At 36.5% G+C, this 17,535-nt stretch overlaps 1 protein-coding gene across 1 annotated transcript in view; it reads left to right on the forward strand.

Moving 5' to 3' along the window:
- Positions 1–17,535, forward strand: part of LOC112983596 (tetratricopeptide repeat protein 33) — a 51,117-nt gene that overhangs the window by 23,448 nt on the left and 10,134 nt on the right. The window contains exons 3-4 of the mRNA XM_026100819.2: positions 3,865–3,946; positions 15,782–15,913. Coding sequence (XP_025956604.1) covers positions 3,865–3,946; positions 15,782–15,913 — 214 coding nt within the window. The remainder of the gene's footprint in view (positions 1–3,864; positions 3,947–15,781; positions 15,914–17,535) is intronic.

The following is a 17,535-nucleotide window of genomic DNA, read 5'->3' on the forward strand; positions in this document are numbered from 1 at the left end:
TTCTTAAAACAACAGCTTACAAATAGATAACCTATTTACTTGTCTAATATGCACAGGAATATGTATGTCAAACCAGAACATTGCCAAGGGCAATTCTTTATTATGTCCTGCTGTCTCAGATAATCACAGAATCACTGATCTTGGAAGGGACTTTGGAGATCACTAGCGCAACCCCTCTGCTAAGGGTCAGCTAGAGCAGGTTGCTCAGGATGTTGTCCAGTCAAATTTTGAATATCTCCAAAGATGAAGGCTGCACAACCTTGTTGGACCACCTGTTTCAGTGCTTGCTCACCATCACCATAAAAAAGTTTCCTTATGTTTAAATGGACTCTCTTGTATTTCATTTTGTGCCCATTGCCTCTTGCCTTGTTACTGGGCACTCCGAGAAGAGTCTGGCCCTGCCTTCTTTACTCCCTCCCCTCAGGTATTCATAGACAGTGGTAAGATCTCCCCTGAGCCTTCTCTTCCCCAGGCTGAACAGCCCCAGCTCTCTCAGCCTCTCCTCGTGTGAGAGATGCTCCAATCCCTTAAGCATCTTTGTGGCCCTTCACTGGACTTGCTCCAGCATGTCCATGTCACTCCTGCACCAGGGAGTCCAGAACTGGATGTAGTACCGCAGACGTGACCTCCTCAGTGCTGAGCAGAGGGGAAGGATCATCTCCCCCAACCCGCTGGTGATGTGTTTCCTGATGCAGCCCAGGATGCTGTTGGCCTTCTTTGTTACAAGGGTGCACTGCTGACTTATGGTCAACTTGGTGTCTGCAAGGACCCCTGGGTCCTTTTCTGCAAATCTGCTTTCCAGCCAGTCAGCCCACGGCATGTATTGGTATATTGGGTTATTGCCCACTCTGATTAGTATCAGAGGCTTCTGAAGGTTTAAAAAATCACCAGTGGTTACATTTGGGATTTTTGATTCTCATTTTTGAGTGCTCAGTTTCATGTTCATTTTTCTGAAGTGATGCAGGATTCAAATGCATGTTGCTGTGCATTAGCTGTGCCATAGCATGTGTTTTGAATTTGTGCGCTCTCATTCAATATCAAGCACATGGAAAAACATGTTTAGCAGGCCTCAGTGCAACAGGTTGAATCTAAAATTCCTTACTTTACTTTTGCCAGCCTGATATACTAGTTCTTGCAGCACAGTGGAGGCATATGAACTTGTTACGTGCCGTGCTAGTAACTTAATTCTGTGTGTGACTTTTTTTACTCTTCTAGAAAAGATTTGGATCAGCAAGTGGAGTAGTCATTAAACTTGTATAATTGTGTTAATTGAACCCAAAGCAGATATGATATTTATACTGAATTTATCCATTTTAAAATTAGTTCTGCCTGCTTTTAATGGTAAAGAGTCCATACAGTCCAGTTCCATCAGACGCTGAGAGTTAAAATTACTTTTAGTGACACTGCTACTGGGTTAGCTTGCTTCTTATTTCAGTCAAGGCTTATGGTTTTCATCAGACATTTACTGGAATATTGACTTTACAATTGCATCTTATCCCCAGACAACATTTTCAGTAGGGTATCTGACACTTAACACAATATAATCTTTTCCTTCAAACGAATAAAGCAGAAAATCTTTTGATTAAAGAACTAGCTTTTCTTAAGTTATGTGTTACTAGAGCAAACAGCATGTCTCAATTTCTTTTATTAAGAACAGTATCCTTATTTTTTCCTGGAACAGCAATGGGAACTTTTTTTTTCGCCTGCATATTTGTAAAAATTAAACAGACCAGTTTTATCAGACTTTCTTCTTATGGAAATATATGCACTGAAAAGATAAATGTTTCAATGTGGTGTGGATATATCCATACTGTAAACCTTCATTTCTCTTAGATCACCCTTTCTGAAGTTCACAGGTCAAAGTGAGTGTTTTACTAATAAATTACTGCTCACTCTTTTGTTCAGGTGTATGGCAGCAATTGTTGGATCACTGCTCATACACAAAGTACAGACATGGCACAGCATTTTTGTGCATGCACAACCTCTTTTTCCTTTGACTGTCTTTCTTCTGTTGGCAGACCATGGACAAATTTGCAGCAAAACCCAACAGGATTGAGAATATTTGCCTACTTGGTGCTTCTTCAGAGGTAGCATGTTCTTCATATGAGTTTTATCATATTCAAAGTTAAATTTTGGGGGAACACTGGTGACCCCTTCATATCGAATAGAGACTCTCTAAATGTGACTTTGATGTTGCTGCCTTTCCATTTCGTAGTGCCACTGCGTCATTTGTTCCTTCATGGTTATTGATGTCATTGCTGTTTGCTCTGTGTCTAAACATCTTGGCTACATTAGCAATATTTCAGCCTACTGTGTGGCCAAGGCATTGTCTGAGTTGGGGGCTTCCCACAATCATGCAGTTCTTGTAGCTAATCAAGTTTTTTGTACTATGTCTGTGCTAGGTTCTGGACAAAACTATAGTCTTTTACTCAAGAAGTCCTCACTAACTAAAGAACAACTTAACGCTTATACTGACATATGTAGAAAATGTGATGTTTCTTGTAGCATGAACACCCGTGCATAGGGAATGAACTGAGACTACAAGTGCACAGCTGGTAGCTAAATTTTTAGGAAATGTGAAAATGCATTGAAACGTCCCTTTGATGTTTAACTTGAATTCTCAGCATATTTATCAGAGAGTCTTTAACAAACTAATATTACCTGAAGCACTTAATAAGAGTTAGAATTTGGTTGCATAGCTTTTTTCGTATAGTCTCTTGTTTCCATTCAATTCAGAGCTTTTTGAGATCTTTGTGTATTGGTCTGGAAAATTCTGAGGCGCAAAGCAAGCCAGAGGACTAGAAAATGGGGGAAGGGGAAGAAGGAGGGGATGTAAACTGTTTGTATAAGAAGTGTGTATGAAAATTACTTCAATTTTATCTATATTATTAAAATTGCCATATGTACATCTGTCTGTCTAAAGAGTAACAGATTTCATATCTTGGCAGTAGAATTTATGGAAATATGAGTTCCTACACAAAATTTCATAACAGAGATGGATTTTGTAACAGTGGATGCATGGAACTTATGGATACGCATACCCCCCAATAGTATCCTTATTGTTCATCTGAAGACTTTTTTAAGGCTGAAAGATTGTACTCCTGCACCTGTTTGTTCCTGCACTTTGCTGCAATTCTGCAGCAAATTACTCTGCTAGAGTTCTCTACTATGGTTTAGAATACGTCTTTGTCTAAGTTTTACCTCTTTGTTTAGGATAAAGACTTCTTATTGGTTTTGGTCAACTCATATCTTCTGTTTCCTAGGGGAGGGACACAGGAGCTTAGAAATATGTTTATCTCCTAAAGTTGAGTGATTTAATGAAATTAAATATGCCTGTTTACTTTAAATTTCCTTGTTATTTTGTATACCCGAGTTATCCAGATTTCTTTATTTTGGTCTTTGTTGCAACAGAATAGTGAAGGAGGGTGACTCCAATTTTAGCAGCTTTTTAAGCTAGAAAGAAATTTAAAATTATGACTGTGTCAAGGCATATGAAGTTCAAGGTACTTTATTTCTTTCTTTGTCCCTGACTAAGAATGATTTTGACAGTGATGGGAATTGCACTCAGTTCAAAAGTTCTAGTTTTTGTTCACTGCTTTGACATAAGTTTCCTATATTGACTTGTTGATTCACTTGAGACCGGTTTTGTGCTAGGGCCTAGTACCCATTTGGTCACAAGAACAAATACCCAGCTCCTCAAAACAGTTCCGCTTATCTTAGAGAAGTGGTTTAGCAAAGTCATAAATGTTAATCAGATGCTGTGGCACTTTAATTAGGACAATGTCAAGATCTAAATCAATTAAGTTACCTAGTATAAGTCACTTCTTAAGATGTAGTGAGACTGTAATATTGTTTTAATTACAGGTACCGGGAGGCTATTCACAAATGGGATGAAGCACTTCAGTTAACCCCGGAGGATGCTACACTTTATGAGATGAAATCACAGGTAAATTATGACAATTGTCTATCAGTTTTGAAATTCAAAAATAAAACATTAGGGTTGTTTAACAGATACCATGTAATATTGTATGGTTGCTTGTATGCATAAACTACAGCATAATTAATTTAGGGTTTCCATTTCTTCTCAGCACAACAGGGTCTTTTTTACAGGTAGTGGAAATCGGTTGTAATCTTAGCCAATCACAGATAATCTTTTCTTGCATTGTAACATCCTAATTCATGCCCTAGAAAAAGCAGCTGAAATATTTTAAAAATATATTAGGCAGAAGGCAAAGAGAATGTTACTATGACAGGTGAGCAAATTTGGCTCTACCATTAAAAAAATGTCTGCTCTTTTAAAGACCTGGCTCAATACCATCACCATTAAACAGGGATGCTGTGTAAAAAGACATGCTGCAGTCTGTGTCCGCATTCAGTCTTACATAGGTAAATCAGTGTTGGAAAAGAACATTTAAATAGAGTATGTTTGTCTCAATTTATCAAGCCTTTATTTTACAGCTGTTTTAATGAAAAAAACTTGTAGCTATCAATGCCTCACTAAAGTTGTAAGTTCATCTATAAATTTGTAATTTCAGTGTGTCTTTCTGTGTGACTTCGATGGCAAAAGTACCAGGACCCATTGTTTTGCTTAGGTCAGGAAGTTTTTATCTTCATCAATTTGCCAAGATACAGAAATGTAATTTTTCCATATTAAACAAAAAGCTGTTATTTTGCAAAAAAAATTTTAATTGGGTTTGAAGATGAGAAGAAATGTATGGCTACAGATTTCTTATCCCATTTTGCTTTTCATTTAACATCTGTTAAAGTTGCCCTTTTTATTTCTTTTGCTAAAAGCTTTTGCCACTCATCTTTCCCATCACAGGTTTTTTTCTGCATTACTATCTTTTTTTTATTTTTTTCTTTTAAGAATATGATAACAGCTTGGCTATGTCTTAGTCTCTATAAATGGAAACAGAAAACACTTGCCAAGCTGCTGAATATTTCACCTGTATTTCAATATTTTTGTTTGCAGGGAATATCAGTAGCACAGCAGATGAGAGGGAAACAAGAAGCAGCAATGTTAAATATATCTTCATGTTTACAGCGAATATTCTAACAGGAGGGGGCAGGGCTTATCTCCTCAGGCTGACACCTTGGTTCCCTTTTTGGAAATTTAAAAAGCCTTTCTCCCTGTTAATGTGCCAGAATGTAAGCACATTCAGATTCTCTGGGGGAGAGGCTTTTTTGTTGTCTCGGAGAAAACAGTGAGAGCTGTTTCTTCTTCAGTCAGGTTTTCTAGAATCCTTAAATAACATTGAATCCTTGACAGATTTTTGTCAATTGATATATGTGATGACAAAAGGCAGAGAACAGGTAAGTAAATTGAGGTGAAGGGAAAACAAAATCAAAGTTAGAGGAAAGGCTGTTTCAAAAATGAGTCTTTTTCAGTTGAATAGTAAGTTCAAAATGGAAAGATTGATTTAAGGTAGCTACTCAAAATATAGCTGAAAAATACATTGTTGAAAGCTAGGAAAAGGAAAAGAAGTAAAAGTAATTTATTAAACACATAATTTTTAGGAAGCTTGCAGTATTGTTTAATTTTAAAATCTGTTACTGTAATTCGTTTCTGGTATTTAAAAAAAAAAAAAAACAAACACACCCAAGAAGCAACAAAACCTTGTTATTTTCCAAGCCTTTTGCTGAAGATATGATGACTCTGTTACTTTTTGCTTGGATGTCACCATATCTTCTCCTCTCACCTCTGAACTGAAGAAAGCTTGAGTCTGTAAAATATTTGAATGATAAGCTGCTTTCAGTGCAGTAGTGCTAAAGGATTGTTTTGTTCTATATAACTATGGAAGGTTTAGAACTTGGTTTTGAATTTGGTTTGAAAATATTTTATAGCTTTAACAGGTTTTTCTTCCTCAGTTATTTTGGGAGAAGTGTACTGATTTGTTGGATTGTTATGTCAGCATATCATATGCATATAAGGGATCCAGTTAGATTGTGTTAGGAAAAACTTGGGGGGGGGGGGGGCAGCGTGTAGAGTTGCTTTCTGAATTCGTTAAAATGGTTCATTAATTTTAATGGTCTTGATAATAAGATTCAGTAATTGTTTTTACTTGAAACCACTGGATGTTTCTGGTGAAATTCACTCATACTGTCTTTACAAGATCTTGGAAAGGGGGTGTTTCCCCTCTCACTCCGCTTCCCACCAGACTAGATCTGGAGTCAATTATTTCTTCCAAACTTCTAAAAAACAAGGATTTATATAAAATTCAATGTAGTGTCTCATAAAGCACGTTGTTCAAACCTTGTGGAAAGTTATGCAGTGGTACTTTCTGTTAACTCAGGCACACTTAGGATCAGATTTACATGGTATTTAGCATGTCCAAATATGCATATTGGCATTTACAAATCACCTGTATGATTTAGATTTTTGACTTCTATGGATTTTGCAGTTTTCTGGTGCTAAAACTTCTTAAACATGTTTGTAAAGCTCCACTGAATTTTTATTCATATTTGGATACCATTACATGAGGAGAACAATACTACACGAAGTCAAAGATCCATCTAGGCTAGTATCCTGACAACTCCCAGCAAAGAGTTACACAAACAGTGCAAGTGTGTGGTGATGCTTCTCCAGAACATTCTTCCCAGCCTCCAGCAAGCTGTGGTCCTGGACTTTTCTGTGTTTGAAAGCCGTTGAGAGATTTCTCTTCACTGAATTTGTCTAGTTGCTTTCTGAACTCCTGTAAACTTTTAGCATTCACAGATTTATGCAGCAAGGAATTCCAAATCTTAATTATGCATTGTGTGAAGAATCACTGCCTTTTGTCTGTTTTTAACCCTCCGTTTGCTAGATTGACTTTATGACCCTTATTCTTGTATTGGAAGAGAAAATAATATGATTCTGCTTCAAATATTAGTTCCAGATTCTTGGAAAGTTTGTTAATTTGTACATTTAACTTTTAAATTCAACTGTTAAAGAAGTTTCTTTAGGATGTGAAAACAGTGTTGGTCTTTAGATTAAGTACAGAAATCTTGTTTGAATAAGACAGAACAGCTAGTAGGATTTCTTCCGCTTTGAAAGAAAAAAAGTTCAGGTGCTCTGATGCTGACTTTATGCAGAGTGTTTTTCAAATAACCTTTTTTCTGCAGTTTTTTTTTTTTTTTTTTTTTTTTTTTTTTTTTTTTGTCCTAAAGACAAGATGAAGTTGTAGAAAAGAACAGGTACGCTCGATGGAACAAATTGAGTAGCTCTTGTAGCAGTTCTTTTTTATTATGGTTATGTGGTCTTATGTGAATGCAACAATTAATGTACAGACAAAGCAAAGCTCTCCAAAAGCTGTCTATTTAATTGCAACTATATTGCAATTAAATGTATTCATAGTGGAAAGAATAGGAGAATAAGGAATTATTCATTTACCAGGATCCATACTATGGTGCAGTGACATGTGTAAGCAGGTACTTGCTACAACATCATTCAATTGGTACTCAAGCTGCAATACCTAATACTTAGGTGTGATTACTTACTTGACACCCCAGGCTCATCATTCTGCTTAGCGATACCATTAGAGAATAATGAAAACTGAAAGATGAAAGGAATGCAGGGCTTTGCTTCCAACATGCCTTTGCTGCTTTCCTGAAGAAGAGAGCACTGCTGGACAGTTTCACTCTTTCTGTTTGGTTTCACTTTCTGGTATTGCATAATGCTCATAGAAGAAAGACATGTACAAAACATAATACATTTATAAAATTTTTTAATCTTTTTAAGAAAACCTATATTTTATGCTTTAAGATGGCAGCATCTCTATAGTACACACAGATGGCTTTTACAGATGTTGTTTGTGGTATGACTTAAGCTTACTGGAAGCTGGTTAACATAATACTGTGTAATTTGATATTCTTCTGCTTTTAAAGGGACTAATGTGACTTGTAAAAATCCATTTTTGTCAAAACAGGAATATGCAATTAATTCCAAAAATATTACAGTTGATGTTCAAATGATATTGTTTTACAGTTGAGTATGTTGTTCCAATCCACCATAAAGCTGCTATTATGTCGCTTAATGAGAAAGTCTTGGTAGCTCCAGATTTTGAAAGAACCGCCATACACTGATTCAGACAGGCCTTGACCAGTATTGGCCCTATGCAAGTCTTCCTGTCTTGGTATGCAAGACCCCTACTGTAGGATGTGATTCATATTAAGAATGTCCCAGCACTATATGCAGAGATTCTTTATGGTCTGTACTAATTTTTTTCAGTGAGGAAAAGTCTCCCTGTAAAGTCATTTCTTTTAAGAATTAGCACTGGATGGAATGTTTTGCATGAGCTTGGATATCTGTGTATCCTGTTAAGCTTATTAGGATAATTTTATGTTGGATTACATAGCAGCTTCCCAGTTCATCAGTATTTACTGCCAGCAGCACAGTAATATATTTTAAATACCCTGTTGTTTAATATACGGCTCAAATAAACATGCTGTCTAATGACACGGTAGGAATCTGTAAATATTTATGGAAAGGACTTAAAGATACATATTTTAACAGATGTTTCATTTTGTAGGACAAATGTCCTTCAGCATTTCTGAAGAGTGGAAATAGCATTTAGAGTTCCCAATATTCACTGACTGGTGCAGTAAGTGTGTTTCCAGAAAATCATATGGGAACTGTGGAGTTGCTCAACTGTATCTTGGTTCAAAACCCATAAAAGTTGATGAGTTTCTTTCCATTGCTGTCAGCTACGCTTTGATCCATTTGAAAACAGATGGCTCTGGTATGTGGAGAGGTTAGGGTGCACATAGGATGTTGTCCTTCAAGCACAAGTTGTTTCAGTTTATATACTCGATATTCCTTTACCAACTTAAACTGTTTTATTGTTAGAAGAATCTTAAATGGCAGGTAGATGTTCATGCAAGCAGATTTTTTTTTATGTTTTTGTAAAAATTCTTTTGGAAGAGACCTACAACCTTAGTATGAATTTCAGCATTAGTATCTTTTATGTTCAAAATAGCGTATGAAGATCACCTAGATTATGTAGTCTCGAAGACTGCTTGAAATTCATTGCAGGCTAAATTTCTTAGGCGTTGACTGGATTATTTTATTGCTGTTTTGAATTACAAAGAGGGAGGAAGAGTTTTGGAGGTTTTTTATGAATTTGGGTCTTTGTACACAGGAGCACCTGGGGCTCTTTTAGGGGGGATGGGGGATAGAGAGAGGGTGGGGAGGAGAGATCAAAGGGCTTATACTCATTACATAACAATATACATGTTATAAACTCACTTAGGGATCTTGAGATTTGGGGACTCCGCTATGCTACATCACTCCCGAGAATTTACCTGGTTATTGTTGGTTGTCAAGTGACACTTGTCCCCCAGAGATCTCAGATAACAAATTCTCTATATGGTGGTATCCCTGCTATTCTTTTGGGGTCCTCAGTTTGCATAATAGTTTAGCACTGATGGACCCTGCATGAATATTCCCATATTTGCGTTTCAGGGATCACTACATCACGTATATTGTTTGCCGTACCTTGAATTCACTCTTAATGTAAATCAGGTTAAAAAATAAAGTAAATACAAAATAACTTATCCACAGGAATCCTAAAGGGCACAGTACAATTATACATAAAAAATAGCTATGTATGTGTGTGTGTATATATATATAGCATATATATGCATACACACACATGTATATATATATGTATGACTACAAATGAAAACAACCAGGAGTCAGGATGATCTGCATTTGATAAGTTTTTTGGGTGTGGTGTTCATCCCTTACTGTTTGAGGATCTAGTTTCTGCACAACCCTGCATTCTCTATTTGAATTCATGGAGCAGGAGCAGGATTTCAGATGCATATCTCTTATAGCCCAAACTTATCATGTTCGGATAGAAACCATCCCATCTCCCCTGTTCTTAAGGACTTCTTAAACCTTAACTCAATAAGGAAATAATTTCAGCTCCTGCCTGTCCCTCTTCCAGCTTGAGAAATGATAAGGTTCCTAAGGCTTGACCAGATTCATAATCCTTAGTTTGGATTATAACAAATCAGCTAATAATTGCTGATTTATATCTAGTTGATATAAACATATGATGTTTCATTACACTGACATTACTGGCAATCATTTGAAACCAGACATGCTGGTAAAAGATCAATTTGTGGTTGTGAGTTGTAGAGTGACTACTCCCAAGCTGTTTGAGGGATGGTATAACAATATAAAGGAAGAGGAGAGAGGCATGTGTGTGTATTTTCCATACCACCCCCACGCTGCCCCAGGTCCACTGGAATCTGTTTGCTGGAACAGACCTTTGGCTTATATATGACTCCACTGCAGTCAATGATTTTCATGTAAGCGTGAATCAGTCCGGACTGACTTTATTGTACTCTTCTGAGAGGCCGTCTAAAACTGCTGTTTTCACATGACAGAGTGTGAAACTCTGCCACTAAGAAGTATTGAAGTCAGTTGATTGAAAAAAGGCATTGTACGTTTCTGCAGATAGCAAAAATATCTAGGAGTGTAGTAATTAAAACAGGCATTATTTCTGAGCAAAATCAACATCATGGTACAGTGCCACTGCACCTATTTAGATTTGAGAGGAGATTCAGTGAGAGGGTTGGAGCAGAACATCTGCCTATTGTTTTGTTCTTGTGCTGTCCTTGAACTGTGTTTGATATTCTCTGTGTGACTAGGTGAACTTCAGGTTATTCAGTGTAGGAGCTGCTGAATTCTTCTTGGAATCTTAGTGAATATTATACCTGTATGCATTATATTGACTCTGTATGCCTGTGTTCAAATACTCTTGATTTATAATATTTGAGATTAACCAGTTTGTGATTTGCTGAAATTATGTAAAGTCATAGTAATATCTCAACTGCTCAAGCTAAAAAACTAATAAATATTTTAGTATTTTTTATTAGTCCAGTGTATTTCATCTGTAAGAACCTCGCTGCCTAGTGGGGTTACAGAGAAGACAGCCTCTTCCCAGAGGTGTGCACTGAAAGGATAAAAGGCACTGGTCCCCAGTTGCAGCAAGAGAAATTCCAATTTGATATAAGGAAGGAAAAAATACTTCTGAATGAAAGTGGTTAAGCATTGAATTGATTTCTGAGAGAGACTAGAGATTTTCAAAGTTGGACTGGACAAGCTGCTGAGCAACGTGATGGAAGTTAACTGTACTTGGAGCAGGAGGTTGGACTAGGTGACCTCCACAGGTCCCTCCTAACCTAATTTAGTTTGTAATTCTCTATGGTCATAATGTAAGAAAATGTGAAAGGTAGGAATTCTCATTTTAGATTTTTTTTTTAAACTGGAACATACAGTTTACCATCAAACATTGAGATAAACTCCAGAAAAGTAGATAACAAAAAACACTGCTCTGTGTTGTGAAAGTAATTCCTTTTCAGCATGGGTAAATGTAACTGCTTAGAGGTAGGAAGAATTTTGTTCATCAGTATTTTGAAATTAATTTCTGTATGGAAGAAGGAATTGGGTCAGTTTCACTGGACTTGGCATGTGTCTATATATAGTGATTCAACTTGAAGACTGTGAGCTCATCTAAAGTGAAGACTTGTTCAGCTTCGTAACAGTTCCAAAATGCTGTGGGTAGGACATAACAGGTCATACCCCTGCCTGGATATTTTACTTGGTCAGTCTCCTGATGAGTGTTGCTGTTCAATTGATTTTTGCCACTGAGTTCTTCTAATTCTTCTCATCTGTTCTCACTTTTATGACTTATTAAAGCTATCTCTATTAAACCCTCAGTCACTGTAGTGACAGCAGTGTTCCTTGTTTTAATGCATGTGATAATAATAACTCTATTAGAATAAAATAGCTTTTCAGAAACCACCTACTGAATGTCTCTATATGATTAGAGGGAAATGTGTGTATAAAAAGGGTCATGACATGCTTAATTTTCTGCTTTATTTTGGAAGTTTTTATTTTCTTTATACTTGTTTGATCAGTTTTAAGAATATTTTCTAATGAAGTGTTTCCACTGTAATCGGAAAATAAATGAAATATGCAATGAGATTACTTAACTGTGAAACTTGAGTGTCATCCTGCTAATGAAATTTGCAAAAGCACTAATATTTATGAAAAAATAATGTATTAAGGGAGTAACAGAAAAGGAATATAATCTTAGAATATCAGCTCTTAAAGGGGCATTCATAAACATACACACATCCTCATCCTTACTTTTTCAGAGACAGGTGATTCTGGCAAAATGACCCTTTTCAGTGGTACATACACGCTCTGTGATGCATCGTGTTATTTGTCTGGTCATTAAAAATACCCTAATGCAACTGAACTATTTACTTTAAAAAGTAGACAGTCATTGAAAAAGAAATGCTAAGCCTGACCAGTCTGATTTAATCTAAGGTTTTGTGACTTTTTAAAATAACACTTCCTTATTTCTGTTTTCACTAGTAACCTGAATATTTGCTGGAAGTAACTAGCAGAGGATGACTATTATTCCTATCTCTGCTGTCAGAAAAAAGAAAATTGAAATCATTGAGAATGTAACTTGAACCAAAATGTTACTAATGAATTAATGTAATTGCATCTGCTTTTGGATTGGTGGTGATGATGGTTTGCGGTTTCACTTAATTGTGCTATAATCCAGAAAAGTTTAAAAAAGGGTCAGGAGTTTCGTTTTATTAAGTACAGTAGAGCTCCCAAGAAGAAAATCTTCCAAACAGAGGAGTTTGTAGTTTACTCTTTGGAAAGGAATTCAACCAAATGAAAGAAAACAACACACTTATTTTGGAGGGAGCCTGTGTGTAGGGTGCGTGTGTGTGTGTCATATTCATTCCATTTATCCTATTTTATTCAGAATAATTATTTCAGAACAATTACTGTAGGAAATATCCAAGTATAAACACTTTTAAATTAAAAAAAAAAGATGTAACAATGAGGAGACAAAAATAAGAAAAGGTAAGAATAACAGCAAGCATTCAAATAGGGTGGGGACTGCTGCTGCTTTGCAGTCATCTCAGTCACAGATCTGAATGAAAGAAGATAATAGTTTTTCCACCAAGTGAAACCAAGTTGCATACCAAGCTTAAGTATTTTAAGCATATGGATTGAAATGGAAGAAAGTCTGGGAGCATCTTTGTGAGAAGCAGAAAAGTGGACCATTATGCTGATGCCATGGTAGAGCAAATAAAATAAGAACAACTTAGAATAATTGAAAAAGAGATAAATAGAAGGAACCAAATAGTCCAGAGCCTTAAAATGAGAGGATAAAATCAAATTGTGGATTTTCCACAGTGGAAGTGGGAGCAAGACATGGTCCTTCCCCCCCCCCCCCAAAAAAAAAAAAAAAAAAGGACTTTGGTCCGTTATGGTGTGATATTGTGATATGCAGGAATCAAGGAAACCAGCAATAAAGAGAATATAATCAGGACAGAACCTACAGGAGCTGTGTATACAGCAAAAGACCTGGGTCTTTATGTATGATGTAAGGGATAAGTGTGAACCAAATTCATGGGAAGGAAGAGAGATTTAAAAAATGGTACTTGGCTCAAAGGGAGACTGGTGGTAATGTCATTCGGTACAGTATTTAAGTATGTATAACGCTAAAGTGTATCTTGGGCATGAAATGCTATAGATGGAATTAAAAATATAATTTTTTTTTCTCTTAAATTGATATGTTAAACTAATGAATGATTGAGAAGTCTGTCTTGATGAAGATCGCTAGTATAATTCCTGTGGTCTACCACCTTGTTTCCTCTTTTTGAACAGACCCTGGGTTATTGGCATATAAGCAGTGACAGGAATCCTGTAGATACTCATCACACTCGAGAAATGGAGTCTACAAAAATGTGTGTGATCATGGGATGGATGTATATAGAGAAAGATACTGACACGTCTGCTTATTGAGCTGAGCACGTGACAAACCTGTTATATAACAAATGAGGTTACAGCATATACAACCTTGAGAAGTTGATGTTATCGTTTAGTTGCACAGCGATTACCACTGTGACCTGGAAAAGTACTCTTAGTCTAAATTAGTACGCACAATTGTCATAAATGGATCAAATTGGAATAGTTCACCTATACTAGTGATGTCACAGTTCAGTAAACAATACAGTGAAATGTTGTTAAAAATTAAAAACGATGTCGTAAATACGTATGTAGGTGTTTTGGTATCATATTGCACTGGAAAAAACTGGTAGAAGATAGCGAATGCTCTGAGACCCATAAAAATGTTAAGGTGAGTATGTACTTGGATGGTTTTCTCTTCTGACAACAAGCATGTGAAGAGATGAATATAAAAAACATCTGATAGGTGCAGATCACATCATTGTGGAAGAATGTACACCTATCCACTAGCAACAGTTCGGTGGTTCAATTCATAGATCCGCTGCAGATGAAACTGCACACAGAAATGCAGTTAAACTTCAGGTTTTGGAAAAATACATAGTATTCATTGCAGACTTTGCTCAAAAAACATAGTTTCTGAGAACTACTGTTAAAAAAAAAAAGTGGGGGAAGAAATGGCATGGCATACATACAGCTATTGGGGGGCATTTAGGTTTTTTTAGCAACTTTCTAAATTTCACTGCACAATCTATCAAATGGAATTAAAGAGAGACCCAGATGACTAGCCTCTAGAAAAATTTAGTCATTAAAACGCTATGAGTATGGATCCAAAGTGCTTATTGGAATTCTGGGTACAGGGTTACATTCTGCAGTAAAGCTGTCTAGTTCTTTTACTGTACTTATCCCAGTGCTGTGCAAGTATTTTGTAGTAATTAATCACATTTGGATCTTCCTCCCCTCCACACTTATAACTGTATATCCAGTATATTGTAGGACAGTAAGGTTAAGTAAATGCCTTTTACACTTCAGCAGTTGTCCTAATCTGCTCTGATAGTATTCATCATGATTGCGGGTCAGCTGGGAAGAAAGTGGTTTCCCACACATGAGTCTTACTGCTGTGGTTGACATTTTCATCATACAATTGGAATGCAGTTGTTGTTTGTTTCTTAGACTGGTATCTATCACCATAGCATGTGGGTGTCTGAAATCATGATCTCAGAGTGATGCAGGTCTTCAGGTAATGTGCCAATTTCATGGAGGTCTTGGAGAAATAGGACAAGCTTTGAGTTGCATTATGTATCTTTAACTAAATTTATAGGCTTAGTTATGGTGATCCAGTGTGAGGTATAGAGTGTTAACAGGCTTCTGCTAACCTGTACTGCTGGATAAAAGGTTTCCACATTTGGAAACCACTTAAAAAAAATTTTTTTTATGTAGTTGATTTCATGCCTAAATAAAGCATTCTGCAATAGCAAAGCCTACTTTCCAAATACAACAATCATTGTTAAGGGTTGTTTCCATGCTGAATTACAGGGCTTGTTTCCATTATTATATCATGTGCACTATAACTGTATTTGGTAGATTTGAGTCTTCTATTAAAAACAAGAAATAAAACCTAGGAGTTATTTGAAAAAATACTTCCTTCCTTACTGTATTTGATTCTTAATGTGCTTGTTCTTCAGTGTAATACAGTAATTCTGTTACTCTTAGACAGAATGTGAGATCTGGAGGGAGGGAGAGGGATGCTTTCAGAAGCAATTCATCTCCTCCTAAGAGCTGCCTAAATAAGTTAGATGAATCATCCTTTAGCATACCTATTTCTCTGTATGGGCTCTGGAGCAAGTCTAGGTGACTATCTTAGACTAGACAACTAAATTTTAAATGACTAAAAGCTAGGTGAGATGAATCTTGTCCTTCGTTACTGAAACTATAGTGGTTGCCTGGGTAATCCCAGAAAACTTAATTCTGTTTTCAATTTTGTTTATTCCTCTTATTCTTATTTCTTTGTCATAGGTCCTGATGTCTTTGCATGAAGTGTTCCCAGCAGTGCATGCGGCAGAAATGGCTGTCCAGAGAAATCCACGTTCCTGGGATGCCTGGCAGACGTTGGGACGTGCCCAGCTTGGATTAGGAGAAATAGCACTGGTAGGAAAATGGGCAAAGACTACTGAAGTCATACACTAAAATTGTAAACCACACCCTCTGAATTGTGTGTGAGAGATGAAAGTATAGAAATATCAAAGTAGCTTAATATCCTTATATAGCTTCGGTGCAGGCAAGGAAAAAGATTCTTGTTGTTTTTCTCCTGTATTCCCTATACTTTGTTTCTTACAAATGCTCCCTGTGTGTTTTTGTTGCTGGCCTTGTGGAAAACCTGCCTAGCTCAAAGCTATTTTTGTTATATGCTGTATTTACATCATGGCTTTATGCAACAGAATGATTGTTGATGCAACTTCATATACTGCATTCCGGGTAGATATATTGCTGCAGTGTAGTTCACCATGGTTTAAAACGGAAGGTCCTGTGAGACCCCAGTTGATATTCAGGCTTAGTTTTATACACAAATGCTAAGAGAATTCTAGTACCTTGTTTTCCCTGTCTCCTACTCTCTTGCTTCAGGTCCAGTAAATCATACATTCTCATTCATGCTTGCTTCTGGCTCCTTGACCTCACATGGTGGATGACCTTTTTTCTTGCTAGTTAGAGAGCAAAGATTGAGATGCTGCACAAGAATTACAGTGCATCTTCTCTCTAACTGCAGCTCTGTGCCGTGGCACCATCTCTGCCACATGGTGTGATGCAAAAGGAGACCCTTTCCCCATATCACATCACCTAGGGTCTAAACAACTGTAAATAATGTAGTATAAATAATGTAAGTGTATATAATAGTTTTCTGCTAGTTAGTATGGAAACATAGTGAGTGAAACTTTTCAATTAAGACTTGTATGCAAAGTCCATTAGAAAAATAGCTCATTATGAGCTCTCAAATAATAAAATAAAACCAATGTTTTTTCACTTCTAATATAAGTAGCTGTGGGCTGTTTTGATACAAATAAATAATTTTGTCATAAATTTAGAGTATTTTTGGAAAGTTACAATGTTTGGACTGAAAATTTTCAAGAAAATGATTTTTCTGAGTGGGACTAACATCACACAAAAACAGTTTCTTTTTAAAATACAGTAGTAAGTATTGAAAAACAAAGCATGAGAGTAACATCGGAGAAAAGCTGTGTTGTGTTGCAGATGTGCCGTGAACTACTTCCTGTTGTTCTGGCATCGTAATATGAAATATTTAATGTAAATCCATACATAGCTGGGTCATGTCACGTTACATAACTGGTGATATTCCATGGCTTTTGCCATGTAGATGGTCAGAACAGTCCTGTCTGGTCTGCAGTGTATAAATCATTTTTAAATTAAGTGCCTGAAATTGCCTCTGTAAGTCATGACTGAGATTTTAAATGCATTAGTCTAAGGAAATTCAAAGCTATGTTTGCTGCAAAAATTACAGTTCACTGATGCTGGTTATCCTACAATAAATGCTACAGTTACAATAATGAAAATTATAGATACTGATTTATCCTTACCAGTTAGTAGTTATACCACCAGGCCTGCTCACCAGGTCATTTAAACTGTCTACATTAGCAAGTCACATCACACCAGTAGGAGTGGATATCTGGATGTAGTAGTGCTGGGGACCCTATGTCTGCATTATATACACTTTCCTTTACTTCAGACTAGCTCTATTACTTGGAGCACTTCAGGTG

The sequence above is a fragment of the Dromaius novaehollandiae genome, chromosome W (assembly GCF_036370855.1).
Source record: "Dromaius novaehollandiae isolate bDroNov1 chromosome W, bDroNov1.hap1, whole genome shotgun sequence".
Taxonomy (NCBI): domain Eukaryota; kingdom Metazoa; phylum Chordata; class Aves; order Casuariiformes; family Dromaiidae; genus Dromaius; species Dromaius novaehollandiae.